The 27603-nt window shown below is 50.5% G+C and overlaps 1 protein-coding gene across 4 annotated transcripts in view; it reads left to right on the top strand.

The window, feature by feature from the left end:
• The window catches only part of Rgs3 (regulator of G protein signaling 3), a 118364-nt gene that overhangs the window by 52852 nt on the left and 37909 nt on the right, over positions 1-27603 (top strand). For 2 of the 4 annotated variants that reach the window (XM_047524114.1, XM_047524117.1), the window contains 3 exons: positions 4424-4467; positions 10138-10260; positions 14133-20384. In XM_047524114.1, the coding sequence (XP_047380070.1) occupies positions 4424-4467; positions 10138-10260; positions 14133-14240 (275 nt within the window). In that variant the 3' untranslated portion in view covers positions 14241-20384. Of the gene's footprint in view, positions 1-4423; positions 4468-10137; positions 10261-14132; positions 20385-27603 lie in introns of those variants that run through there. The other 2 variants (XM_047524112.1, XM_047524113.1) reach the window with 1 other exon arrangement.

The raw sequence follows: 27603 nt of genomic DNA, 5'->3' as shown, positions 1-27603 counted from the left end.
CAGTCAAGGAGGGTGGAGGGGGCCTGGCCGGTGGCGGGGGAGCTCTCCAGATGCTGAGCTGCGTGCGAGCCACCGCCTTGTGCAGGTGTGGCCTCCTTGGGCTGGAGACTTCTGCCTGCAGAGGGCCGAGGAGTGAGCGTGGCCAAGGCAGCATGCCTGAGATGACCAGGGACATCAGAGCTGTGGGGCTGGCCTGGGAGAGGATGCGCCTGCCCTGGATTTGCTGGCAGACCTCAGGCCTGACATGGTTTGGGGCCGCCTTTGGCGAACCTCGAAGCCTTTGAGAGTGAAGGAAAAGGCTCCCCGATGCTGGGCACGGAGGGCGACGTGCCGGTGCTCAGACTGCTTTCTAGGCAGCAGAGGAGCCCTGGGGCGCCCCGCCCGCCCCCTCATCCCCCAGACGGGTCTGGGGGTTCACCGAGGTCCAGTGCCTCCTCCTACTTTGATCAGGTCGGAGCTGTAGGACCTGATGTTCTGAGCCCTGGCACCTGATTTCCTGCCCTCCTGCCCGGTGCCCCCAGAGACTCGTGGCGTAGCAGGAACCTGAGTGGGGCCTCAGCTAGAGCCTCCGGGGACACCACCATCTCTGACTGACATTGCTTACCACCCGAAGCTCCTAAGTTTCTTGTTGTCTCTTTCAAACTGATATATATGCAGAGTTCTATTTGGGGCAAAGAAGATGGTAAAGAAGAGGTGCATCTAGCTTTTCCTGCAGTCTGGGGCTGGAAAAGGCTGTTCCCTGGCAGGGGAGAATCCATCCCACCCTAGGGACCAGGACTCCCTGTGACTGGCCTGCGGAGCCCTCACCCCTGCTGGCCAGGCACACTCCAGGGACTAGCACAGGGCATGGGTTGTCATGGGTGCATATGAATTGCCTGTTGGGGGACTAAAAGGAGACCAGAAGTACTTCTGCGGTTTGGGGGCTGGGGTGCCCCTCCCCTGTGGCTCGCAGCTGGTGGGCTCTTCAAGCCTGCCTGCCTCCTGCCCAGCTTCCCCCAAGCTTCAGCAGGCCTGAATGGCAGTGTAATGGGAACAGGCGGAGAGCTGGAGCTAACAATTGGGACATCTCCGGTCAGCCGGGGCCCATTGTGGTCTCTTCCTGCCTCTCCTGCCCGCTGGCTTTGCTACTCTTTGTGTTGCTGCCTCCCAGGCGGCCAGCATCACGCCCACAGTGTATCTTCCTGGCCTGCCCTGGTCTCTCAGACGCGGCCTGGAAATGTCCAGCTGACTCACAGGCTCTCCAGCCACCTTGGGGAGACAGGTTCTCACTTGGGATCTCAGCGGCTCAGGTCCCAGCTGCTGGAGTACTTGGAGTTAAATCTCGGTTGACCTTTGCTGAGCTGCCCTCAGGGCCCACCTTGGTGCTCGCCACAGGGACCAGTGCAGAGGAAGAGGCAAGTCCCTGTCTGGAACTCCTAGCCTGGTGGAATGACAGATGAGTAGACCCGAGGCAGAGTATAAGGGTGACACAGCAGTCAGGCTTTGGAGGTGGCTGTCAAATCTCAGCTCTGCCACTGACTCACTGTGCCTTACACAAGTTGTTTCCCCTCCCTGGGCCTCATTCTTTGTATCTGGGGAATGGAGACAGCAGCCTTCCTGGCTTGCTTCAGAGGGTGGAGAGGATTTGGTGAAAGGTTGAGTTGGGTTTTCAGACTGGGCATGAAAGGTCTCTGGGAAAAAAAACAGAGGAGTCAGACCTGGGCCAGGAAGCCTCCCCTAGGCTCCACTCAGTCCATGTTTAGAGATCTGCCCTGCATGGTCTATGCATTCCTTTGTGGGAAGTGAGACCCATTCTGGAACTGTCAATGGCTCCCCATTGAGTTTCAAAATGGTGGAGGCAGTTAGAGTATATCCAGGGAGACCCCAAGGCATGCTGCCTCCGTGTCTCTTTTCTACACTAGCCCCAGTCTTAATGTTCCAGGAGGGAAGCATGTTAGCTTTTTGTTGCTGTGACCAAAATACCTGACAAGAACAACTTAGAGGAGGAAGGATTTATTTTGGCTCATGGTTTTAGAGGATTTTGTCCATGGTTGGCTGACTCCATTGCTCTGGGCCTGAGGTGAGGCAGAACATCATGGTGGGAGGTGTGGCAGAGGTGAGCTGCTCAGATGAAGGCAGCCAGGCAGAGAGAGGAAGGGGCTGGGGAGAAGCTCAATGCTTCCAGGGCACACCCTCAATGTGACCTACTTCCTCCAACTGGGAAGCTCTCAGTGGATTAATGGATTAATCCACTGACGACTTTAGAGTCCTCACCAGTGATCCAGTCATTGCCTAAAAGCCCCGCCTCTGAACCTTGCTGTATTGGGGACTCTGTCCAACACATGGGCTTTTGGGGACATTCCAGATCCAAACCATCGCCCGAGGCTCTCTTTTGGGTCAGTTCCCCTACCCCTGCTTTTCCGCAGCCACAGCAGCTCCTCCCTGGCACCCTCGGCTCCCTTGGTTTGTTGTTCTTTTATGATGCTCTGAATCATGCTGAGTGCTGCCCCCATTCCATCCTTCTGTCACAGAGCTGCCAGCACCCGGCTGCGACGTGATGCGGATTCCAACAGAAGTTTGCAGTCATGCGGTGGGGTCAGGGCAGGCAGGGGCTGGCACCACAGCAGAGTCGGCAGGGCCACCCGTCCTGGTCTCCTGGTGGGCCCCCAGCCTCCCTCCTGTCTCCCCGTGTCTTTCACGTCCTGGGTTCTCCTCTTCCTTGGGGAGCCTTCTCTCCTCACGGACAGCATCGAAAACCCGAATTTCTGTTATTTTCCTCTGTAGATCTCTTTGGTTCTTCCTTGGCACTAGGGCCTGCTTCTGGAAAGTCAAGGAGGTGGTGTCCTACCGTGTTTTCTTAAAAGCAAGAAACCACCTCCTTTTGTCTTCACCTCCCGCAACACAAGGAACCAGCAGAGGCTTTGGAATCAGTTTCCTTCAACATGGTGATTTCTTAGGCAGGGCGGCCTCTTCCCCAACCTGTCTCCAGCCGGGAGAAGTATGCAGATTGATTCTTAGTCTGAAGTAGACCCCATTTCCCTGGGGCTGTTTTTGTCTGCCTCTGGCCCTTGGGAGATTCTGGCCCAGGGAACTGCCCCTATTCCTGCTTGGAGGGGCCCTGACCTACACCCACCAGCGCCCCACTCTCTGCTTTGCTCAGCAGTTGGCTTGACCCACACTTCCTATTTTTACCTTGCTGTCTTTTCTTTGTGACAAATTTTGGGTTCTTTGACAATTTCTTTGCATCAAGTGCATGTTAAAGGGTCTGCTTTGTGCCCAGCATTTGCAATATGGACCAGGCGCTGAGCCGAACCTCAGCTCTTCCCTTTGCTACCTTGGTGTTCTCGCAGGAGCCCTGCCTCGTGGAGTGGCTGCCAGGGTGAACCGATACATGGCAGGCAAGCACTCTGCTGCTGAGCTACCCCTGCTCTTGAGCTGATGTGCGGAAAGCATTTGAAGCCGCAGTTGGACCACAGCACCATCACACTCAAGATCTCTGGTGCTTTAAGTGTTGATGTTACACCTGCTGTGTGGTTGCTTCCCTCAACAATGACAGCTTGCCACTGAGGTCGATTGCTTAAAGTGTAGGGAGTTTCCAACCACCCCGGCCTGTGTTCAGACAAGTGTCCCGATGGGGAGTGCTGCCAGGCCCTAAGGGGTGACCCAGGGCAGGTGTCCTGCAGGAGGTGGCAGGGCTTCTCCTCTGCACTGTCTCCTGAGCACAGCGGGTGCTTCTCCCTGTCCACACCCTTGCTCAAGCTGTTCCCACCTTCCCATCTTGAGTTCTAGCTTAGACAGGTCCTCCTCCAGGATGCCCTTGTCAACAGCTTCAAGTCACCTGCGGGTGCCTGGGCTTGTGCCTTAGCTCCTCTGCTGGAGGAGAATGGAATGACTGACAGTCCCTCCCCGCACTTTGCAGGTGCAGAGGTTGGGAAGTGGTTGATTTGGGATCCTCCACCAGGAGTGAGGAGGTTCCAGAAAAACCTGCTTGGAAAGCCCATGACTGGGGACTGCCCTTCCTTGGCCCCTGCGTTTCTTGGTGGGAAACAAGCTCCTTCCCTCCAGGTCCCAAATGGCTCCTTGTTGAGTTTCAAAATAGCCAAGGAAAACCCAGATGTGTGCTGCCTCCACACCCCTCATAGCAGGGATCCCAGAAAGGAGGAGGCCTCCTGGGACCGATCACAGCTTCTCGTGCCTGGCTGTTGGTGCCCGGAGCGGGCTCCTGGGTGCCTCTCCTGGGGATCATTTCACACTGACTTATAGGCAACTTACAACCGTGCATCACCCTGGTTGGCTATTAGTGGGCTCTGCTCCCTGTGCCTGCCTCTTTCTCCCTCTTCCTCCCGGAAGCAGCACACACAGCCTTGGGGGCGAGACAGTGACTGGCCCCAGCCGAGACTCTTCAGCCAGTTCTAACACCAGCCTCATTTTTGTTCCTTCAAAGGTTCTTCAGAAGACTTGAAATTCTGTGTGCTGTATCTAGCAGAGGTGAGTCCCTTTGTCCGAACTTGAGGACCCTGATCTGTGACCTGGTGCTTGAGGGAAGACCTGGGGCGGGGTTCTGAAGACAGGGTCTGGTGCTGGCCTCCCGCAGCTCCTGCAGTGCTCCAGGGCAAATCCAGGAGGGCCACTTCTTGCTCTGTAGACCAAGGATGGCCGTCAGCGTCCCCCTCTCTTACCTTTGTGGGAAAGAGCAGCGGGCAAGATGGCGCTCAGGACAGCCCCTGAGCTCTCTGCTCGGAACACATCATGAGGGTGCAGCCCGACAGCTGCGCATCACCCTGCTTATTTATTTAGCAGCCCTTCCTCTAGAGATTGCCCTGACGCCTGCACCTGCCTTTTTTGACCTCTTTTTCCAGGAAGTAACGCCCACACCCCGACTCCTACAGGGTCTCATCAGTGTTTCAGAAGGCCCGAAGGTACCTGTACATTCCCCGGGCCCGATAATGCAGGCTAAAGCAAACGTGCCCTGTCTGTGTGTGGGTTGGACTGATACCCACTCAGGGAGTGGATTCTGTTACCTCCGTCTCATCAGAAGCTCACAGGGCAGTGCCACGCCTTTGCAGAGCCAAATTGGGCAAACAGCTTATTGCTTGATGTGATTTGGTGGAGAGAATACCATGAATCGCAGGGTTTAACCAAAGAGGTCTTTGTTGATGAAATTACTGAGAGCCACTGAGCCGTACAAGTTCTTTTCAATTTTCCGTGGATTTCCTATTCCCAACCTCCTGTCTCTGCTACTGTGTGGGCAGGGTGGCATCTGTTCTAAGTAAGGACTCATTAGGCTCACTCCTGTCCTCTGCCTCCCCTTACGTCTGCCTCACCCATCAGTCCTAGGAACCTGTCTCCACTGGTGGAAGAGTCTACACTGTTCGCACTCTGGGGGCGGGGCATGGTCTAAAGTCTGGCCACGAGGAAAACCCTTCTGAGAGGAATTAGGGACTCAGTGACCTGGCATTCAGATCTGAGGGCACTGGATGTCCTCCCCTGTGTCAGACACATCCCTACTGGGACACAGGGAGTAGCCGGTGGAATTGCTTCTGCAGAATCCCATTCCACAGAGCCAAGCCCACAGGGTGCCGACAGCAGAAGCTGTGATCCAGGCTGGGCTTCTCTAGCACTGTCACTCTGGATTCTTATAATGCCAAGAGAGCTTCCTGCCAGGCTGGGTTTGTTTTTCCCAGAGAAAAGCACTTCTGCTCCCTTGGATCTGTGATGTCCTACCCCTCCAAAGAGTGATGAAGGGATATTGATTTGGGGCCTTTTATTTCAGTGAAGTGCCAGGTGATCTGACCCTAGGGGGTTGGGAGATTGCAGCTCGCAGGCAGCTGGAAGTCTCTCTTCTCCTAATGGGTTGCTATTTATGAGAGACAAGTCTAATGCAAGGAAGAAAGACGCCTGCTTGCTCTGTAGCTGGGACAGTCTCGACAGGGTGGCGTTGGCTTCCACAGAGGGCCCCAAACTCGCATCTTAGCGAGTTTGAACTTCCACCAAGTGGTTTCTCTACATTGCCTGACGTACAAGTGGCACCCCCAGCAGAAACCCGGGTGATGAGGCAGAGTTTGGAGAGGTGTTTTTGTTCTGCATTGGGAGAGCCCCATCGACGGGGAGGTATCAGCTCTCTGATCGTTCCCCGGCTTCCGGGTCCAGAGTAGGGTCACCCTAAGCAGTCCTTGGCCCTGGGTCTCTAGTTCCCTGGACAGGTGTTTCTCAGCCTCTGCAAATTCACAGGTCAGATGCAGCCCACGCCAGGCTTGGAAGCACAGGGGGCGTTGGCCAGGGATCATTCCCTCACTTAAAATCTGCTGCTAGCTCTATTCAGGTATGGCTTTGAACTAAGGAGCACCTAGATTCGAATACTGGCTTCACCTTTTCCTGAGTGATCTAGGCAAGTTATATACTCCTCTGTGACACAGGTGAGGAGGCCAACTCCACAGGGTTGTGATGATTAAATAAGATTCAATGAAACGTTGCATCCTAAGCACTTAGCACAGAGCCTGGCACAGAGTGCCCAGTGAATGGCAGCTTCTATTGTTGCCAGCTTCACAGCAGGAGGAAGTGCTCTTCATATTCATTTACCCTCCATTAGCAAAACGACAAATGATTTATTGATCTTTTAAAAAGAAAACTCACATATCTCACATTTTCTGTGATGCACTTACACAGTGATAGAAACATGACAGATCACAGGGTCAGGAGGAGGCTGCAGACCGACTTATTCCCTCTGGGCCTTAGTTTTCTTGTCTGAAGAATGGGAACAGCTGTGACTTTCCTTCCTCCCCACACTACGCCTTCTCAGGAGAACTGAACAGTGAGAACATGCTCACCAAAGCAAGTGAACAAACTTCAGCCATAGATGAAAAGGTTTTGGTTTTTACAAAAGTAAACTTAATTCAGGAGCAGTCTAGGCAAGATGGGAGTTTCAGAGGAGCCATGAAGAGCTGGGTGTCTCTTTAGGTTTGAGGATGGCCATGTTTAAGTGCAGAGGTCTGGGCCCAGTGCCACTGAGAAGTCTGTGCTTGGTTGACCACCCATGGGTTATGTGAGTTATGTGAGGATGACCTCAGCATGGCTTACGGCCTTGACCCTGGGGCCTGGTATTGAGTTGAAACCAACTAGTTGGGTCTCTTGGAGCACACACTGGTCTGAGAGATGGTTCACATGTGGGGGCAGACAGACTGGCATTGAGGGCCCCCGATTTAGACAGATTTAGGGAGATGGAAATTCAGCTTCCCTGCAGGGAGCTGGTGCCTTGCTCTTTCTGTTGGCCAGGCCAGTCTGCAAAGCTTGAGCTCCTCGAAATGTTTGCCCATCTCAGACAGCCAGCCCCTGCCCCAGACCTGGCCTGGGTTTAGGTACCTAGGAAGCCTTCTGGATCCTCTAGTATTCTGAGGTTTCCGTCTTATGCTCTGCTGCTGAGACAGGCAATATGGTGGCCATCCCAGGTGGGGAAACATGGCTTTCCAAAGGCTTTCCACAGGAGGCTCTGGGCTAGATGCTACAGCGCTACCTTATAAGATTATTGGAAGAAATATTGAGGCACCTCTGGGACGGTGCTTAGTACTGTGGGGAGTGGGGGTGGGGTGGGAGGGAACTGTCTCAGAATTAGGGGAGGTACCCCTGTCGCTCTGAGAGGCCCTCCCAGCCTGGGGAGATTTTCCCATACTTTTGCAGGGAGGGGTTTGCCCTGCTGGAACTTGGAGCAGCAAATAGTGGTACAAAAGCTACCCGTGAACTCTGCCACTGCTGGGAGACCCACTGGCCTATAGTTCCTCCTGATGGCTTGGCACCCTGGTCACCTCTGGCCCTGTCTGCAGGAGAGCAGTCCTGCCACTCAAGGGCAACCTCACCAGGTGGTGAGGCCTCCCCAGGTTCTGGAGATGAAATCTCAGCAAGTGATTCTATAAGGCTTGGGGTCTTCTCTCTGGGACTTACTGGTCGTGAGACTCAGGGAGGTCCTTAACTACTCTGAATCTTAGTTTTCCCCACCATAAAATGGGAGTAATAATTCATTCCCTCTCTGCTTCTTCACAAAATTGCCAAGATCAAAACAAGATCATGGAGGGCAAAGCGCTTTTTAAAATTGATAATTAGATAAAAGGGATTCTTACTAAGGCAGAATTTCTGCTTCAGAACAGAAAGAGAAGAGGACCTTAAGGCTGAAGGAGATGGCGGAATTTGCTGAAGCCCACGTGGCAGGGTGAAAGCAGGACAGGGAGGATCAGGCCAGGGCCAGCTTTGTGGAGTGGTGACTTTACCAATTTGAAGGAGACCCTGCTCTCTGCTCAGTGCCTGCCCCATGGGCTTCCTCCTGGGGAATCCTGGTCTTTTTCTGGGCGTGTCCTGCCCCTTCCCCTGCAGCTGGCAGTTGAGTTGTGGGAAGAGAGGGAACTTTGGTTAAGTGGGAGGCAGAGGCCAGGGTTGCCTCTTGAAGTTGGCCAGTGGGCTTTTTCCCCAGGGTGGGAGGTAGCCCCACCCTGAAAGATAGTGTCCTGTCCTATGGGTTGGATTTGCTGTAGGGAAGAAAAAAAAAATCCCCAAATGTGCTATTAGAAGATACCAATAAACAGCTCCGCACGGGGCCTTTGTGTTTTCTGTCCCTTTTGCCCAGAACAACTTCTCCAACCACTCTCCTTGCTGTCTCCTTCTTAACCTTCAGAACTCAGCTCAAGTTCAGACTTTCTCAGAGGCTTCTCTGACCACCCAGCTCAAGTATGGCCTTTATGACTTTTCTACCATTTTTTACCTTTATTTTATTGATTTATGTGGTGCTGAGGATTGAACCCAGTGCCGCATGCATGCGAGGCAAGTGCTCTACCACTGAGCCACAACCCCAGCCCAACCATTTTTAATTACATAATTTATTTGTTTATCATCCTTACCCCCCAACCTGAGGGCAAGGGCTTAGTTAGTCTTATTTGCATCTTTATCTCCAGTGCTTAGCAGAGTCCCTGATACATATTAGGTGCTCAATAAACATTTGCTAAATGAATAAAGTATTAAATAATAACAATAGCTTTTGCATGTGGAGACCTGAGATCATCCTCATTTGTTTGTTCTCCCAGTAGCTTGGGAATGGATGTAAGTGACATCATCATAAGTCCTGTTTTACAGAAAACTCCTGATTTTCCTGAGGTTGTTAGCTAGGAAGTGTCAAAGCTGGGATTCAAATTCCATGAGGAAGGACCAGGTAGAAACACAGTCTTTTTCTCTGTCCCAAGCCCTCCAGCTCATGCCATGAGCTTCCTGGGCTGAGGTCACCTCATCACAGCATTTTGAGGTTATAATCAAAATCTGGTGGGGTCAGTGCTTTCATGCCCTGGTCAGAGCACCTGCCTGGTTGGTGGCTCCTGGCACCACCCCTCCCCTTCCATGATCTGAATGCTTCAGGGACCAGTCTCCCTGTGCTTGTGCCAGAGCTGGCCTGGGTCTGACCTCCTCTTGAAAGTTTCTCCATGCAGCCAGTTTGCTGAGGTCAGGACTTCCATACACTGTGCTGTGCCCAGGTGAAAGGGCCTTCCTAGAAGGGTTTGATCTAAATGATGGCCGTGCCAGAGGTGTCACCACCCTAGTGGGGCTCAATAGTCATGGATGAGACCCAGCTCATGTGCCAGGCAGCGGTGGACTACAGAGGAGGGTGACTGCCTGTCCAGCACTTTTCAAAGGGACTTGCTGTTCGGGTTCTGCTGGGGCATCCATCCAGTCCATCCCACCTTGACCTTGTGATAGAGGAGTGTGCCGAGAGCGGGAGGGCTTCTCTGAGTGGGGCGAGGCCCTGGCTCCAGAGAGCATCAGCCTGGGACCTCGGCCCTCTGGATTCTCCGAGTGCGCCCCAGCTGCAGCCTTGTGCTGCCTGCCCCGGGGGTGACCTCACCGTCCCTGTCCACAGACCTCCACTGTGTAGGAAGCCACTGCCTCCCTCCCCTCCCCCAACCCAACCCAGTGGTGCACAGTTCCCAGCTGGTCCCAGAACTGTTTCCCTGCTCCTCTGGCTGCCTCGACGTCACCTGGGATTAGTGTGCATTTGTGGCTGTTAGCAGACGCTCCCTTCCCCATCGCAGCCTCGCCCTCTGGAGTCCAGAGATGGCTGGGGCCTGGGAGCCCCTCGAGCCAGGGAGCAGCCCTGACCATCCCTTTCTCTGTTTTCCCTGACGTCAGAAGGCAGAGTGCTTATTCACTTTGGAGGCGCACTCGCAGGAGCAGAAGAAGAGAGTGTGCTGGTGCCTGTCGGAGAACATCGCGAAGCAGCAACAGCTGGCAGCATCGCCCCCGGGGAGGAAGGTAAGGGCCTCGCCAGCCGCTGCGGCCCTGGCTGCCTCGCTTCCCCTCTGCCAACCTGGTCCTCAGGCCCCCGCAAGGGGGCCAGCCTGGGCTTGGCACTTAGATCTGGGCACCGAGCTCTTGGCAAGCTGCCTGCGCTGGAAGGTCTGCCCCTTGGGCTTTTCTTCAGGTCTGCTGAGTGGGTTTGACATTGCTCGGGAAGAGTGGAGGAGCCAAATCGAGCCTGACCCGTCAATTCTCACCTCTGCTGTTTGGTTCGCCTGTGACAAGGTTTAATTTGGCCTGGCTTCCCTGCTGCTGCCTGGCAGGCGGGCCCCTCTGCCACTGGGTAGGCCGTGCCTAGGGGCAGCGCACTGGTGTTTAACACTGGCCCAAGGCAGGCATGCTGCGGCAGAGCCAGTCGTAGTTCGATGCAGGCCAGAGCCAAGTGGAGCTGAATTCGAACTGCTGGAGGCTGGGGACTGGCCACTAGAGTGTCAGGGGAGTGGAAACTGCTCAGTACCCGGGGATGGGCGTGATGGGTGCTGGACCTTTGACACCCTGTTGCCTCTGTAAGGCACAGTTTGTAAGATTTCCAGATCCCTTCTCTCACTAAATGTGCTGGCCATTTGGAATTTGGCGTGGTTGGCTGCAAAAGCTGCTGAGGGGTGCTTTGGGGCCTGGGGGAAGAGGCGAAGTGAGAGGGAGCTGCAGCCTGTTCACTTGCTGGCCTTGTCGCTGCTCGAAGTGTTCAGCCTGCGGGGCCAGGTGCCCAGGCTCACGAGGGGGCTGGCAGCCTCTCCTGTCAGTGGTGGACAGAAGCTCCCCAGCTGTTTGCAAAGGGACTGAGAATCTGAAAGTTCCATCATCTTGGACTTGAGAGTCGTTCTGTTTCACACTGACCAGGGGCAAGGGTGAGGGAGGATAGTGGGAGGACATCGGAGGACAGTGGACCTCCCAGGCACACTCCACCACTGACTGGCAGTGTGACCCTAGACTAGTCACTCTACTGCATTGCCTTCTCCCCAGGCAGCACTGGCTGGTCCTCACTGTCAGGTTCTTCTTCTGGGAAGAGACCTGTCCTGTGGCTACAGGCTGCCTTGCCCCACTGATTCAGGGTTGGCCATAGTCAGAGTCCAGGCGGAGCCCCCTTCCCTGGGGCAGCCTGGGGGTTGCTAAACGTCTGAATGTTCCTCCTGCTTTCTTTTCTTTGGGCTCAGTTCCTCTGTTGTGGGGGAAGAGGTCTTTGAGTCTCAGCCTCAGAGTGGGCTGGCTCTGGAGCATGTCAGCAATAGCCTATCAATGTGTGGGCCTGACAGCACCCAAAGGCTGGCTGTGTCTGAGACAGTTGCGGTTTGGTGACTGACCCTGGAAGGGCCCCAGGTCCTGGCCTCAGGATCCCCCAAGATCCATGGGCCTCCCAAGCAGTTAGCACTTTGGACACCTTGCCACACTAGCTTTTTATACATGTGGATAGTGGAGAAGCTGGAGAAGCTGGCAGAAGGTGAAGGAGGTGCCCAGCTGCTGGGACAAACCCAGAACTGCCTCCTGGGCCTGAGACCGGGCCCTGCCCCAGACTTGTACCTCCTCCAGCCCACCCTCCATACAAGGCAACTATGGAACCCACTCGAGTGAAGACCCAGGATGGCTCTCTGTTCAACATCCCCCACCCCTGCCTCTACCACACACAGAGCCTTCGCAACTCATTCCTACTGGTCACTTACAGAAGGCTTCCCAAGAGAAGTTCCAGTAAATACCATTCTCTCCAGCTGAAATCAGTCCAGGAAGGCTTCAGTGACCTTAGTGACTGGGCCCAGGTGGCTGTCCAGCGCGCCCACCTATCATTTACTTGCACTGTCTCAGGGTGACCTTAAACTTCCTTCCAAGGGCTGGCTGCAGCACAAGGCCCTGCCTGACGGACACCTAGAGTCCTGCCCAGGCTGTCGCCTTTCACTCCCCAGTGTTCTCTAGGGGAGCGCTACCTCCTGCTGCTAAGCACCCGCCCCCTTCAGATGCCTCTTGGGGAGGGAGGAGTTTGTGAGGCAACTCCTGAAATCCCCGTGCTGCCCCTTCCCAGACCCCAACCCTTGTGCCAACCCCAAACCCCAACAGCGTCGCTGGCCCCTTGGGATAGGGAGTTCTTCAGCCATCTCAAGGATGGCATAGACCTTTCTTTCCTGATTCACCAACTGAAATAAGTGCGATTTGCTCTGAAAATGACCACTTGTTGGGAAGGATGTGGGAAGGGAGAAGGAGGGACTCAAAAAATAGGAGACACCCATGCTGTGTGTGACCTTCATCAACCACTGCCGCCATGGCCTCAGCTGGTCCCCTCTAGGTACTGATCAGGTGACTTCTGCACTCCAGCTAGGTGACGATCATGAAAGCTGAGGGCCCATCTAGTTTCCTGAAGATTTCTGCGTAACTCCACTCCATCTTCTGGTCCAGTTCCTGTGAAACCTGCTGCCTCAGAGGCCAGACCTGATCTCTAGCAGGTGGAACGGCAGCATGTCTGAGGCGCCGGTGGCCTGAGAGTGCAGAGCCCCGGCTGTGGCAGGATGGACCAGTGAGGCAGGCAGCAGCTAACTCGTTCAGCATCCCTCGTCTGGGGACTCAGTTGCCTTTCTCCTGCTTGCTCTTCGCTGACAACCATCAGAGGGGTGGCTCTTCTCCTGTCCCAGCTTCCTTTTCCTTCCTCTGGGGAACTCCGCCCCTCTCTTGCCTCATTACCTGTCCCTGGAGGGCGTCCACCTTTCTTCCTCCTGCACCGCGCACACTGAGATCTCTGCATGGTCACCTAACACTGCTGTGCTGCTTGTCATCTAGATGAGCACAGAGCTGGTCCCTGCTGTGGCCAGTGATGTTCCAGGCTGGTGGGGAGAGGCAGCTCTGTATTATTTGAGCTCTTCAATCAAATATGTACATAAAAAAGTGTTCTCTGTGCTTGACACTGGTTTAGGTCCTTTGGAGTCACAGATAGGAACGAGCCCTGGTTCCTGTCCTTACAGAATTCTTCTAATTGGGGAGAGGTGATGAGGGTATTGAAGTGGTGATCTCAGCATAAAAGGCCACGCCTGCGGGTCTGAGAGTGGTCCTGGGGGCCTTGGTGTGTTTCATGGTAGCATGCCCATGCATGGTGCCGGGCTCAGCTCCTGGAAGCTTCTGAGCAGAGTAGGCTTGCCTCAGCCCTCAGACTGACAAGGGAGAGGGTGTAGGTCAGCACGGACTGGCCCTGTCCTCAGGGCAGGCCCTGCTCTCCATGTTGGGACTACATAGAGGACTCTGTCACACTCTGTCCTTGGCAGACTGCAGTCTAGTGGCAGAGACAGCTAAGGCAACAGATACTTCAAAGTAACGTAGTGATAACGTGACCTCAGTCAGGCCACCCCGCCTCTCTGAGTCTCAGTTTTTCATCAGTAAAGTGGATGGATTAACGGGGTCCTTATGAGGATCAAACTCGTAATGCGCTTGGCAAAGCGGCCCACAAGAAGATCTCTGTGAACTAGCTGCTGTTGCCATTCTCGTCGCTTATTGTAAATGATGTCTGATTAGGAAGATTCATCTGGTGTCCTTGTTTACTGAAGCCAGTGCTGGCACTCTGAGCACGTGTGATGACTGCTCCATGCCACCTCCTGGTAGCCACCTGCTGGAGTTCAGGACCCGGGCGGGGAAACTGAGGCCTCCTGGGTCTGCTCTGGCTGCCAGGCTTCTCCCGGATGGGATGCGAGGTGTGTGCTACCTTGTCATCTCCTGGGGGTCAGCTAGAGACAGGTCTCTGAGATGCCGGGGTCCATCTGAATGCCTTAGAAAGGATCGGAGGCAGGTCATGGAGCCAGGCAGGCCTGGCCTGAGAGTAGACAGCAAGCTAATTCCAGTTCTATCTGGTTCCACAGAAACTCCACCCTTTCGGCTCTCTCCAGCAGGAGATGGGGCCAGTCAACTCCACCAATGCTACCCAGGATAGAAGCTTTACCTCATCAGGACAGACTCTGATTGGCTGAGCAAACCCAAGGGCGGGACTCTGCTTCTGGCAACTTAACCCTTTCTGGGGCATCCCCTACCACACAGTAACCTCACCTCAACTGGACCCAAAACAGAGGACCAAGATGGTGGGCCTAGGGTCATCCGAAGGGAGCAGCCCTGAGTGTGTGTGTGGACTGGCAACAGGAGCAATGGCGGGAGAGGCCCCGGGCGCATGTGCAGACTGGCAGCAGGAAGACCCTGATGGAGAAGACGCAGAAGCTTGTTCCCTCCCTGGAGAAGGAGACTACATGGCATCCGGGCACCTGCCTGGGGGCAGCAGGAGAGGGTGCAGAGGTCGCCCCGATGGAGAACGCCTGACCCACTGCTGCTGGAAGATGTCTCTTACCGAGGCGCTCATTTTCATCTGGACACATTCGCGCGTTCACTCATTGGACAATTGGGGCACCTCCTCTGTGCCAGGCTCAGTGCTAGGAACTGGGAGTACTGTGGAGAACCAGGTGGATGTGGCCTCCGCCCTCATCAAGATACTAGTCCTAGTAGGGAGTGAACATCAAATAAATCAACACCAACACGTGCTCACAAGCTGCAGAACCTGTGCAGGAGCCTAAGGATGCCTCTAGAGGGCGCTGTGTCTGGCTTGCTGTGTATGGGGTGGGGAAGTTTATAAAGACCTGTGGCTGGAAGGAGTTAGCCAGTCACGGGCTTGGGAGAGCGTGTGCCAGGTAGATGGAGCAACACACGGAGGGTTCCTGTGATGGGAGCTTGGCGTGCTGGCGGAGTGAAGAGAGCCCAGTGTGCTATCCCTAGTGGTGAGGGCCAGCCTGGGTCTGCAGGACTCATGTTGATTTCATTCTAGATACAGTGGGAGCCACGGAAGACTTTTGAGGAAGTGAGTCAGTCTCAGGTACCTTTCTATAAGGTCAGATTGTGTATCGTGGGGCCCAAGAGGGAATGAGATGAGTTAGGGGTCCCTTCAGTCCTCCGGGTGAGGGGTGATGGCTTATCCTGGAGGGTGACTGGGGTGGTGAGTGTGTGAATGCCAGGCTCTGGGATGAGAAGAGCCCCACCCCCAGCGCACCACCTGCCTTGTCTTCCAGCCCATCTTGTTTTCTCAGTGGTGTGAGTGAGGTTTAGAACCTTCCTCAGAGAGCTGCCTGCTGGCCAGGCTGTTCTGGAGCATTCCTGGAGCTGGGGGCAGTGGTGCTCAGTCTGGCCAAGGTGGGAAGGTTCACAGCCCCCAGGACTTGGCAGGGGTGGCCTCCGTGCTGTGCTGAGTGGTCCAGTGGGAAACTGGAACCCTGCTCTGGACACTGCTTGGTTTGCTTTCTGCAGAGCTCCTAAGGGTCAGGGACAGGGGGCTGGTGTGGCTTAGTGACTCTCATAGACTGTCCTATCACAAGGTGAAAGGAAGACCACTGAGGGACAGTGATGGGAGCCTAGCCCAAGGGCTGCCTGCGGGAGCCCCTGCTGGAGCTCAGGGTTGGGCAGTCGTTATATCCTTTCTACTGCCAAGGTCACAGGTCTGAGGGACAACACTCATGTGCAAAAGGGAATCTGTAAGACCAGCGTCATTTGCAGAGGAAAAGGGAACCGAGAGGCTGGAGAGATGGCTCAGGCCAGAGAAGCCCCTGCCCTTGGAAACTTCTGTGTTGCCAGTGTCTTTAGAGAGGGTTCCTGTGCTCTTGTGAGTTTGCACAGCTGCTGTGACCACCTGAACCCCAAAATGGTGGCCTAGAAGAGAATATGTCGCTTACCTTCCGTGTGTCTTCTTCCCAGTGTAGGGAAGATCAGACATTGAATTGACTGTCTCACAGGGGATGGGATGGACCTGCTGGTGACCAGGCTAATGCCCGTGCCCAGAAGGGAGAGACGCTGCCTGGACTGGGATACACAACATCTCTGCCAACCAGGGCTTGACCCGCAGGGCGAATCTGAGCGGGTGAGCAGCTGGGTCTGCACAGACAGCAGGCTGCACTTTGATTTCATTTGATTCCCTCACGAAATGACATTAAGGGGAATGTGAGGCATGAGAGAATCGCCTGTCTGGGAAGGCAGCAAGCTTGTCTCCCCTGGGCCTGGTGACCTAGCTCTGTCCAGCAGACAGGTACAGAGGACAGGAGCTCTGGCCAGAGAAATGGAGACTCTGAGCACAGTGCCCAGCCCCAGGCTGGGGCTCACCTCCCAGCTTGTCCTGATGAGCTGATGTGTGGAGCAGTTGCTGCTGTCCAGGTCCCAGGGCGGAGACGGGGACCCACACTGCTGGTGCGCCGTGGGCGGGCCTGCCCAGCGACTGCGGTGAGCCACAGTGCCATTGCTGCTCTGCCTCGTGAATCGATGCTACAATTAATTTGGCTCCATGGGCTCGAGAAGATGAAATATGACCTGGTGGCCACGGCATCCCAGCATCCCAGTCCATCCCAGCTGCTCAAGATGATGAACAAGCTTTCGAAATCGCTTCTGAGAGTCATAATCACGGGAAACGTGGCCGGCCCCTCCCCACCACATAAATCATGCTAAGAAGCACACAATGGCCTCTTTCCTGATGGGCCAATTGTCTTGGTGTGGTGTCTTGGGCTCAGGAGCTGGGAGCATGGGAGCACAACTGTTTATTGTTGAAAAGGCCATCTGTGTCATTTGAATACAAAGTGACCCTTTTAGTTTCCCACACACCCTCTGATCCCATTTCATGGCGTCTTATGTCTCAGGCTCCTGGTCTTTTGAAACACCTCTCCTGCAAGCTCTCATGCCTGGATCTTTGAGCCCTTTCGGAGTTGGGACAACATAGACATTTTGGAAATAATGACATTAATTTGTGTATGTCTTATTGTTTTTTCTGTCCCTAAATTCTGCCACCAAAGCCCTCATTTGTCACACACAGCACCGAGGCACCAAGAGAGTTCTACAAAGTGGAGGTGTAGGCAGTTTTGCAATGTGGGAGGGTTTTCCCACAGTGACAGCATGAGATTTGGGGTCAGCAGCTGGGGTCCTCAGGTGTTATCTCCCCTGGGCCTCTTGGTAGCCTTGTTTTAAGGATGAGTGAGCCCAAGCCTCCGAGAAGTTAAGTGATTTCTCTTAGGTCACACAGCTGGTAAGAGACCAAACCAGCCCTCAAGCTAAGACTGAATGAGTCCTCCAGTCCAATCGATTGCTCTTTCTAGGGGCAAAGGTTTGCTTTTAGGGATAGAAGTGAAAGAAGTCATTTGCCTCCTCCAGGAGGAGACAGGAGGCGGCTACCTGTGTGTCAGAAGTTATGGTCCATCTAACTGTAGCGGGATGCCTTGGGGACAAGTACAACAAGTCCTTATTCTCTGCTTACTGAAGAAGAAACTTCCAGTATTCATTTACCTGTGGGGTGGCACAGGCTGAGAAGATCGATCTTTTCCCAAAAGATTTGAATCAAGTCCGACGTGACCGGCAAGACTGAGCTCCTAAGACGGGTTCTTGGGGCACTGGAATGGTTGGGTTATGCCCCTTCCCCGTTAGGATCAGCAGGCACCACGCTGGTGCCTGGGCATGCCCTGGAACGTTGCCAGAGGCACAGCGGCCTGGCTCAGCATCTGTACTGCTGAGGCCTTGACCTGAGCCGGCCCAGGTCTGCCGACAAGCCCTGCTCTCCTCCTCCCTGGCTGCTGGTCTGCTGTGGGTAGACTTGTCTTCGCAGTCTTGCTCTTGGTCTCTGCCTTCTTGCTGTTCTTTTTCCCTCTTAAGGAACAGAACCCAGTCTTACCTCTGCTGTCTTGGCTTTCTTCTCCCGAGCCTGTCTCTGAAGGGGGCTGCCTGCCGTCCTCCCAGCTGGTCCCAGCTCCTTGGCTTAAGGTTAGAGTGATAAAGCTAGGTCATTTTATGAGAGCACTCACACTGTGAGCCAGGCACGGTGCCCAGCTTTGGACGCACAGTATCTCTTTCAGTCCTCACTACGGTATTATGAGGTTCCTTATTCTGTTACACATTGACTCCCATTATGTCCAGTTTATAGCTGAAGACTGAGTCAAGAAACTTGCCCAAGGTCACACAGCTGGTGGTGGCTCCGATGGCAACCCAGGTAGCCTGGCTCCAGAACACTGGCTTTTGATTATTCTGTTCTAATGCTGCTTTCCTGCAACCACAGACCATCCCAACTGGGAAGGGCTGGGGGGTGACTGGACAGTCACACTCCTGCTTAAAAGCCATGGGGCAGGCCGTGGTCCTAGGAATAAAGCCCAGGTCTCCGGGTTCTCCTGGCTGCTCTTCCCTCTTGCTTTGCCCCTGAGCCTGGCCACGGGGGTCTGTTTCTCCTGCTCCCGAGTCCCGGTGTTGTTCATGGGTAGGCTCTTCCTTCTGCCTGCTGCCGCCTGCGTCTTTACTGTCTTCCTGGCTGCCAGCCTCTACCTTCAAGGCTTAGCACCTCCTCTGAGACACCTTTCTCAGGCATGCATCAGAAGCCACTGCCTCCCCCTGTGCTTAATCAGAGGAGTTTCATCCTGAGCATGGTGTATCAGGCAGAGCTATCTCTTGTAAGACTACAAGCCCCTGGGGCAAGTGGAGGCCATGTTTTATTTGTCTTTCAATGTTGTCTGGCCCATAGTAGGTGCGCAGTAGATGTTGTAGAATTGAATTGGGCTCTTACATTCTAGAAATTAGAGGAGGAAACAGGATCCAAAAGGGGAGGTGACCTGGCCAGAGTCATGGGCAAGTGAGCATCAGAGCCAGGACTAGAACTCAGGTCAGAGGAATTTGCTCAGAGCTTTGTGTTGACCTGCCCCCAGCTTTGCAGATACCAAAGCAGGGATGGATTCTCAATTGGTTTATGAAGCAATCTGTTCAGGTTCACATCAAAGTCAAGGATAGCACCATGTTCCCATGCTGACCTAGAGTATCCTCAGAGGGAAAGGAAACCTCATCAGAGCTGCTGTTACGGTTCTCTTCCCCACGTTTTAGGGCTCCCCTCTCACTGAGCCCCTTGTCTCACAGAAAAACCAAAGTAGAATTCTGAGACTCTTGGTTCAAATACTGATTTGTTGGTACTTACTGTATGACCTTGGGCAAATTGCTTTACATCTCTGATCATCCATTTCCTTACCAAGAAAAATGAGGGAATTGAACTTTGATGGTCTCCAGGAGTCATCAGATTCCAAACTATTCAGACATAACAACAGGGTTCAGTATAGAGTAACTACCCCCTCCAAAAGGTAGAGACCCTGATTGCCAGCTGGAACTACTTCAAGTTCCTCATCATTGTCACTGTCTCCAGACACATACCTGATTCCTTGAGAGAGTTCCACACTGGATTGCAGAGGGGAGAATGGGCAGGAAGCCTCAGCACTCAGAAAAGGAAGAAAAAGAGCAGACATTTTTGTTTTTGCAATGAATCAGAGAGTACGCTGTGGACGTGTGCACATGTACCACGTTAATATCCATCACACACTCATGACGCAAGGTTTGCTTGTGGATCTTATACCAGATGAGATCCTCATGACAGACACCCCAAATTAAACCCACTCCTGCCTCCATCTCACCCAGGGCTGCCTCTTCCAGGCTGCCCTCAGAGGCCAGCGCGAGGAGCTCTCAGCCCACATCCTTCCCCTGCACCTTCCTTTCTGCTCAGGGGGTCTGGTTCGCACAGGACGCATTTGAACTTCACGCACACGCGCACCCTTCCATCTCGCCAGCACTGGTCTACAGCATCAGGCTAATTTCAAGTGGAATTTATGGTCATCAGTGTGCAGTGCCTTGGTTTCTAGAGTGGTGGGAAGTCTCTCTCCTGCAGACCCTTCCCCAGAAGTTGCTGTGGATTTTCTCATTGCCTTTGACATCTGTCTTCTATCGCTCAAGACAATGCTACCAAAGAGAAATTTTCTCAAAAGGTGACTTTTAAACATGAGCGGTTTTTCCATTCGTGTTTAATTCTGTTATTGCAATTTAGTTTTCTACCATTTCTCCTCCGTGGACGAAGATTAAGGGGAAAGTAGCCCAGGAAGCTGACCAGGATTTATGACACCATTTTCAATGGAAAATGCATTCTGAGACCTATAATCAACTCTCAGAAGACTCTGGGAACACAACCCAGCACATACCCCAAAGCAGAGAAGACAGTATTTATGTCGAGTAACTAGAATTAACATAGACTCTTCTAAGAGCTAAAAAAAAAAAAAAAAAAAAAAAAATAGTCCTCCACTGTCCCCTGCTGAGATCAATTGATCAACAAGGCGATTTATAGAAACCAAACCTAAAGGGAGGCAAGGCTTGGCTCAGGGCACACAGTGGTGACTTTTGAAGATTCTGCTGGGTTGGGGGCATGGAGGGGGGCACAGATAGTCTTACATGGCTCTCCTCATTTCAGCAATTCACAGAGTTGTCATTAGGAAATATAAGTCACCACTTTGGGCGGTAGTGGAAATAGTGAGAAACCAGGCCAGCTAATGGCGTGGGGAGAGGTTGTCTGGTCGGCTGGCTTGTCTAGAAATTCCTGGCACATTCTTTTGGAGTGGAATGAATGGGCTGCTGTGTTTTACCTGGAGCTCCTAGTGTGGTGGGGGCTGGTGGAGGTGAGGCGCTCCCTGTGGTCTGTTCTAAAAATAGAAGTGGGACCCGGCACCTGAGGGGAAGAGGAGGGGGCTCCTTTGGGAGCAGGGTGGAGCCTCCTCGCCCCCTTCCTCTTCCTGTCAGGTCCTCTGTGAGGAAGTCCCACAGACTCTCAGAATCCAGGTCTGGGAGGGTCCTGGAGCATCAGCCCTCCCCTCCCCTCCCCACCACACCAGGAGGGCCTGGAGATCCAGAGCCGGAGGACTGGCCTGTAGTCACTTAGTCTGGGGAGAAGGTTCCAGAGGAAGGCTGTTTTCCTCCTGCTGTTTCAGAGGGCAGCCTTAGGCCTTGAGAGCTTTTCTCTCACTGCCTCTGGGCTCGCAGGGCCTGGGAACTCCTGGGACCGGATGTAGTCGGGCTTCCTGAGTGTCGCCCGGCAGGCGGAGTCCCTGGCTAGTCCACTCTGTGCCCTGACCTCGGTCAGCACCATGCCTTCCCCTTGCTGATGTCCCCTCCCTCGCCGACTTGTTTTTTGGTCACCTCCTGTGCTCTCTGCAGGGAGGAAGACAAGGGCCAGCATAGAACTGAGAGGGGGCCTCCCAGCTTGGGATCTGTCTCTGTCCTTCCCCAGGAACAGGCAGAGGCAGCTAGAGGCTTGTGGGTATAGAGGCAGAGACCAGGGTTCCAATGCCTGCGCCGCCTCTCACCGCTGTGAGTTTACTACAAAATGAGGCAAGGTCACTTGTCATGCTGACCCTTGTGACGATCAGAGGGTGGTGGCAGGAGCACAATGCTAACAGGAGAGGCTGTCATGACATGGAGCAGTGAATGCATGCATGACTCTGTCACCCCCTAACTTGGGGCCTCATCCCCTGGGGACATGGCAGGATTATTAGCATATTTTTTAATGCAGTTGACCTTTTTTGTTGTGTTGCAAAAGTGATTCATATAATTGATGTTTATGATAATAAAAACATTTAATACAGATGAACCAGGAGAAAGAAATGGGGTACATCTCTAATCCCAGCACCCAGAGATAACTACGGTTAGCTTTTGGGACTTAACCTGTCAGGCATTTGTTTACATACATATATATTTTATTTGTAAATTGGGGTTACTGGTGCGATTTCCTAACCTGCTCTCTTCATGTAGTATATCCACGTTATTCTTAACAACATCATTTTTAGTGCCTGAAGAGTAATTCATTATGTAGATGAAACACGCTTTATTTAAACCATCTCCAACAGTTCATCATTCAAGTTGTTTCCAGTTTTCCTTGTTACAAACACCTGAGACGAAAATCCTTATAGATAAATGCTGGTGTCCCCAGTATCCAGTTCAGCACCCAGTACATGTTTGATGCTCAATAAATAATTGTTGAAAGAACGAATGCTTTGTTGCAATTTCTGGGTCAGTGGGTGTGTGTGTGTGTGCAATGGATTCTTGATCCTACCTCCAAGTTGCCCTTCGGAAGGCCTGGACCAACCTCTAGCCCCAACTTGATGGAACAGATTGTCCTGCCTTGATGGGTCTTTTCCTAGTTAGCACTGAAAGTCCTGCTTTCCAGGGAACCAAGAGGTCTGGGTAAAAGAATGTCCATTTCCCTGCACACTCAGGGTGGATGTACCCTGCATACTGTGTTTTAAAATATGTTCACTGGAGATGTGAACATTTATTTATAGTCTTTTAGTCATTTACATTGCTTCTTGTGGGAGTAGCCTATCTTTTGCCCATGTTTCAGTTAGGCTATTTATCATTTAATTATTTATTCACCAAGAGCTCTTTATATAATAAGGATATTTGTATGCTAGCCTTTTACTTTTATTCTTTATTTCTTCTTTTTTGGTGATGCTGGGGATTTAATTCAGGGATACTTTACCACTGAGCTATACCCCCACTCCTCTTTATTTTTTATTTTGATACAGGGTGGGTCTCACTCAGTTGCCAGGCTGGCCTTGGTGGCCTTGCGATCCTCCTGCCTCAGCCTCCCTGAGTTGCTGGGATTACAGGTGTGCCCTACCACACCTGGCTATTTTATTATTTCTTAAGCTACAGGTAATTCTGATTTATAGATAGTCACATCTATAAATTGTTTTGGTAACAATAGAGATGTTCAAGTACCATACAGTTCACCCACTTAAAGTATATGAGTTTATGATGTTTGGCATATTCAGGCTTGTACAACCATCACTACAATTTTAGAACATTTTTATTATCTCAAAAAGAAATCATAGCCTGTAGTTTCACCCATTAATTCCCCCATCTCCTCCAGTCCGAAGCAACCACTAATCTACATTCTTTCTCTATAGATTTGCCTATATTGGATATTTCATATAAATGGAATCACATATTTGACCTTTTGTGAATAGCTTCTTTTATTTATTTTATTTACATAACGATCTTCCATTCATCCATGCTGTAGTGTGTATCAATCCCTAATTCCTTTTTGTGACTGAGTATCATTCCATTGCACGTTAGACCATGTATTATCTAACCATTGATCAGTATGGGCATTTGGGTTGTTTCCACCTTTTGACTGTTATGAATACTACTACCGTATATTCATGTGTGAGTTTCTGTGTGGACGTACGATATTGTTTCTTAGGTACATATTTAGGAGTGGAATTTCTGGGTCAAGTGGGCCAAGGGTTTAACTTTTTCAGGAACTGTCAGACTGTTCCAAAGTGACCGTGCAATCTTACTTTCTACCATCAATGTATGAGGATTCTAATTTCTTCACATTATTGCCAACAGTTATTATTTTTCCAATTTTTTTAAAAAAATGATAGCCATCCTAGTGGGTGTGAAGTAGTGTCTCATTGTGGTTTTAAATTGCATTTTCTTGATGACTAATATCATATCTATAAATTTAATTTTTTTGCCATTCACGTTGTGGTATTCACCCCTTTGAACTTTATAGTTTTGTCCTTAAACTTTTAACATTTTTATCTGTGTGGAATTTACTTTGGTGTATAGTACAAGGCAGAATATTTTCCATTTTTCTTAGTTATTTGCTCCAATGCTTATACATTTTTGGATAAGTCCTCTTCTTTTAAAAATTGTCACCCTTCTCTCTGCATTCTCATATATTTATTCTTTTAAATGAAATTCAGTATTTTTTTTTTATCATGATTTTATAATTCAGGTCCTACCTCTCCTTCTTGCTCCTCCCAAAAGATCTCTTTGATATATTTTTGTTTTGTGAGTTTGAAGTAGTATCTCATTGTGGTTTAAATCACTTTGAAATTTCTATTGTAATTATACTTTAAAATATATAAAAATGGGAATATTCAAATCATTACAATAGCATATTCTCATTTGGGAATAGGTCATATGTCTTCATTCATGCAAATCTTTAAAAATATTTCCCAGGCAAAATTTTGAAAAAAAAATCAGGTATGACTTGCACATTTTTTTGTTACCTAGTTGAGGGAATATAAATTTTTATTTATATTGTGAATGGAAATATTTATTTATTTGACATTATATATGTGCTTTAACTGATAACATACTTGTATAAACTTGTACAAAACTTATAAGCTTGGGCTGGAAGTCAGGTATGGGTGGTACATGCTTGTCCTCCCAGCTACTCAGGAGGCTGAAGTAGGAGGATTGTAAGTTCAAAGCCAGTCCTGCAACATAGCAAGACCCTGTATTAAAAGACAAAGAAAGAAAAGAAAAGAAAATGAACTTGGGCTGGGACTGTAACTCAGTGATAGAATGCTTACCTGTTGTTTTGGTCAGCTTTGTCACTGCTGTGACCAAAAGACTTGACAAGAACGATTTAGAGGAGGAAAAGCTTATTTTGGCTCATGGTTTCAGAAGTTCAGTCCGTGGCTAGCCAACTCCATAACTCTGGACCCAAGATGAGACAGAACATCATGGCAGAAGGGAATAGTGAAGTAAAGCAGATCAGGACATGACAGCCAAGAAGCAGAGAGAGGGAGAGAAAGAGAGAGGGAGGGAGGGAATGCTCTGCTCTCCAGGATCAAAATATAAACCTCAAAGGCATGCCCCAGCCCAGTGACTCACCTCCTCCATCTACTCCCACCTACCTACAGTTATCACCCAGTGAATCCACATCAGTGGATTCATCTGCTGATTAGGTTACAACCCTCACAATCCAGTCATTCCACAGCTGAACTTTCCTGGGTGGTCTCACACATGAGCTTTCGGGGGACATCTCATCCAAACCATAACTCCTAGCATGGGTGAAGACCTGGATTTGATCCCTAGCACTGCCCACACACATAAGTCTAAATTTAACTGAACTGAATAAAATCAAGACTGCCCCCCCCCAATTCTTCCAGCCCTTTCCGCATCAATAGCCACTAATGATTGGTATAGTTTCTCCAAATCTTTTCCATACACACATTATTTTACTAAATAATATTGTATTACTCACATTTTGTAACTTAAATATAAAAACTTACTATATCGTAGGAATCTTTTACATTGGTACTTAAAAGTTCTCCATCTTTATCATAATTCTTTAATGGATGCACTGTTAGGTTGTTTCTAATGCTTTGCTATTTTGAGCAATGCTGGAATGAGCCTCCAAGGACTGTCCTAGTCCCTCTTGCGCTTTTCTGTGGGATAGAGAGTGACCCACACTACCAAAATACTTTAACATTGCTTTCCTTCTGTCCACACATGTAATCTGCCCAGCACTATTGTTATTATTCCCATTTCATAGATAAGAAAACAGAGGAACACAGTGGTAAGATGCATGTACCCTTTGCATCCCTACACGCCTGTTTCCCTGCACCCTACCCAACCCTGGATGCTATTCTTTCCATGCTGTTGGTATGAGAAGTGAAAAATTACCTTCCATCTTAATTTGCATTTGTTTGATTACTAATGGGGTTGGGCTTCTTTTTATGTTTATTAATTATCTGTATTTCTTCTTTGGCTTGTCAGTTCATACCATTGGCCTGATTTTTTTATTTGTAAGAGATTTTATATGGTTAGAATATTTGCTTTTTGTATAGGATGTAAAGACTTTTCCAGTTTGTCGTTTGCCTTTTGACCTTACTGATTCCATCACTTATCATTCAAATATTCATCTTTTTTTGATAATAAATATAAATAATAAATGTATTTGTTATCAATAATAAATATATAATATATAAATATATTTTTTATCAATTTTGGGGGGGTAGGGGTGGCTAATGCTTACTAAGGTCTTTACTACCCTGAGATAGTGAGGAATATTTTATTCTAGTACTTTTACCCTTTTTGTCATTTGAACTTTTATCTTTGTGTTTCTAATTCATTTACAGTTAATTTAGTGCCTGGTGTCAGATGGATTAACTCTCATTGTTTATTCCCTCTAGACAGTTGAATAGTTTTTCCAACCCTATTGTTTGAGCTGTTCTTCCTTTTTTTTCATTTATCATAGACCAGATTTTCACACAGAGGTGGGTGGATTTTGAACCCTGCTGTCCACTGCGGTGACCTGTCTCCACTGGCATTGGGTTGAGGTGTCCTGGCTGTTACTTCCTGCTGCTTCAGTGGTATTAAGCATCCCAGGGCCAGCCTCCATTTTCTTCTACAAATTCTCCTCTGAAGTTCTGCATCTTAACTCTAGGCAGCTAACGGTTTTCCTTTCACCTTCTCCCCACACATATTTCAACATCAGGCATTTCAGCAGATCTACAATAGTCTGTCCTCAACTCCTACAACCCATAATGAGCAGGTCGGCTGGCCGGTACTTCTCTTTCCTTTCCTCCAGACCTCCTAGGTAGTGTTGAAATCATCTTGAATTTTAGTTTCTGATTGTTACTATTTTAAAACATTAGTTGCATTGTGTTTTAAGAATCATTTATTTAAAATTGCTTTTAACTCTCAACTCTGTTATCGGTAGTTAAGTCTATAAAAGGTCTGGCTTCTCTGCTTGCTGTCTCTCTCTCTCATACCTCATCATGTCTCACTTGGCTTTTGGGCTTCGATATGCTTGTGTCTGAGTGTTTCCTTGAGTAATTTTTTCCAGAAAGGGGCTGGAGTGGTGTACAAACCACAAACCTGAAGACATTTGCCCTCATGCACGAACGGTAGTTTGCTTAGGTAAGAATTCTAGGCTAATAGTCCTTCTCCCCGAAAACCTGAGAGCCATGCTCTATGGTCTCTGAGTTTTAGTGTTGTAAGAATCACACTGTTTATTTGAAGCTCTTAAATTTCTTTATGGAAACAGGAAAGATTTCTTTTTTTTAATCATTGATACTTGGAAATTTCACCAGATTATTTCTAGTTACTTGTTCTCTTTGGGTACTACCATGGTAAGCCCCCTCAGTCTGAAGACCCAAGTCTTCTCTTAGCTCAAGGAAGTTTTCTATTGGTTTTTGGAAGTATTTATGGACTATGTGTTCAATTTCCTCTTTTGAAATTCCTAATACTGACAACAGTAATGATATTGGCACCTAACATTTATGGAGTGTGCTTTCCTTTTGCTATAATATGTAATCTGCCCAAAACCTTTAGGTTCTAGAATGACAGATTGAGTCATATTGGGATACTGAGGCCCAGAGAGAGGCAGGGGCTCTCAAAGATTCTCCAGGGCATTTAGAGTTGGGAATCTTCCCCCCTCTTCCATTCCTTCTGTCTCAGCCACTCTCTCTAGGCCGCATCTCTGTCACTGGGACTCTTACATGGTCTCCAGGTGGATCTCCCTGTGCCTCCTCCTGTCCATTAGTCACCTCTCTAAACAGCCCCCAGATGACTCTTCCTATTGAGCAAACTTAGTCATCTTCTCTCTGCTGAATGTTGGTGGCTGGGTGACTTCATGAATGAGCAAGTACATCTAGCACTAGTGAGATATTAGTCAGGAATTTACCAGTTGCAAGTGACAAAAACCCAACTCAGATTAGCTTTGTCCAATAA

Source organism: Sciurus carolinensis, chromosome 14, assembly GCF_902686445.1.
Source record: "Sciurus carolinensis chromosome 14, mSciCar1.2, whole genome shotgun sequence".
Taxonomy (NCBI): Eukaryota; Metazoa; Chordata; class Mammalia; order Rodentia; family Sciuridae; genus Sciurus; species Sciurus carolinensis.
This window is presented reverse-complemented; position numbering and strand designations above follow the sequence as displayed.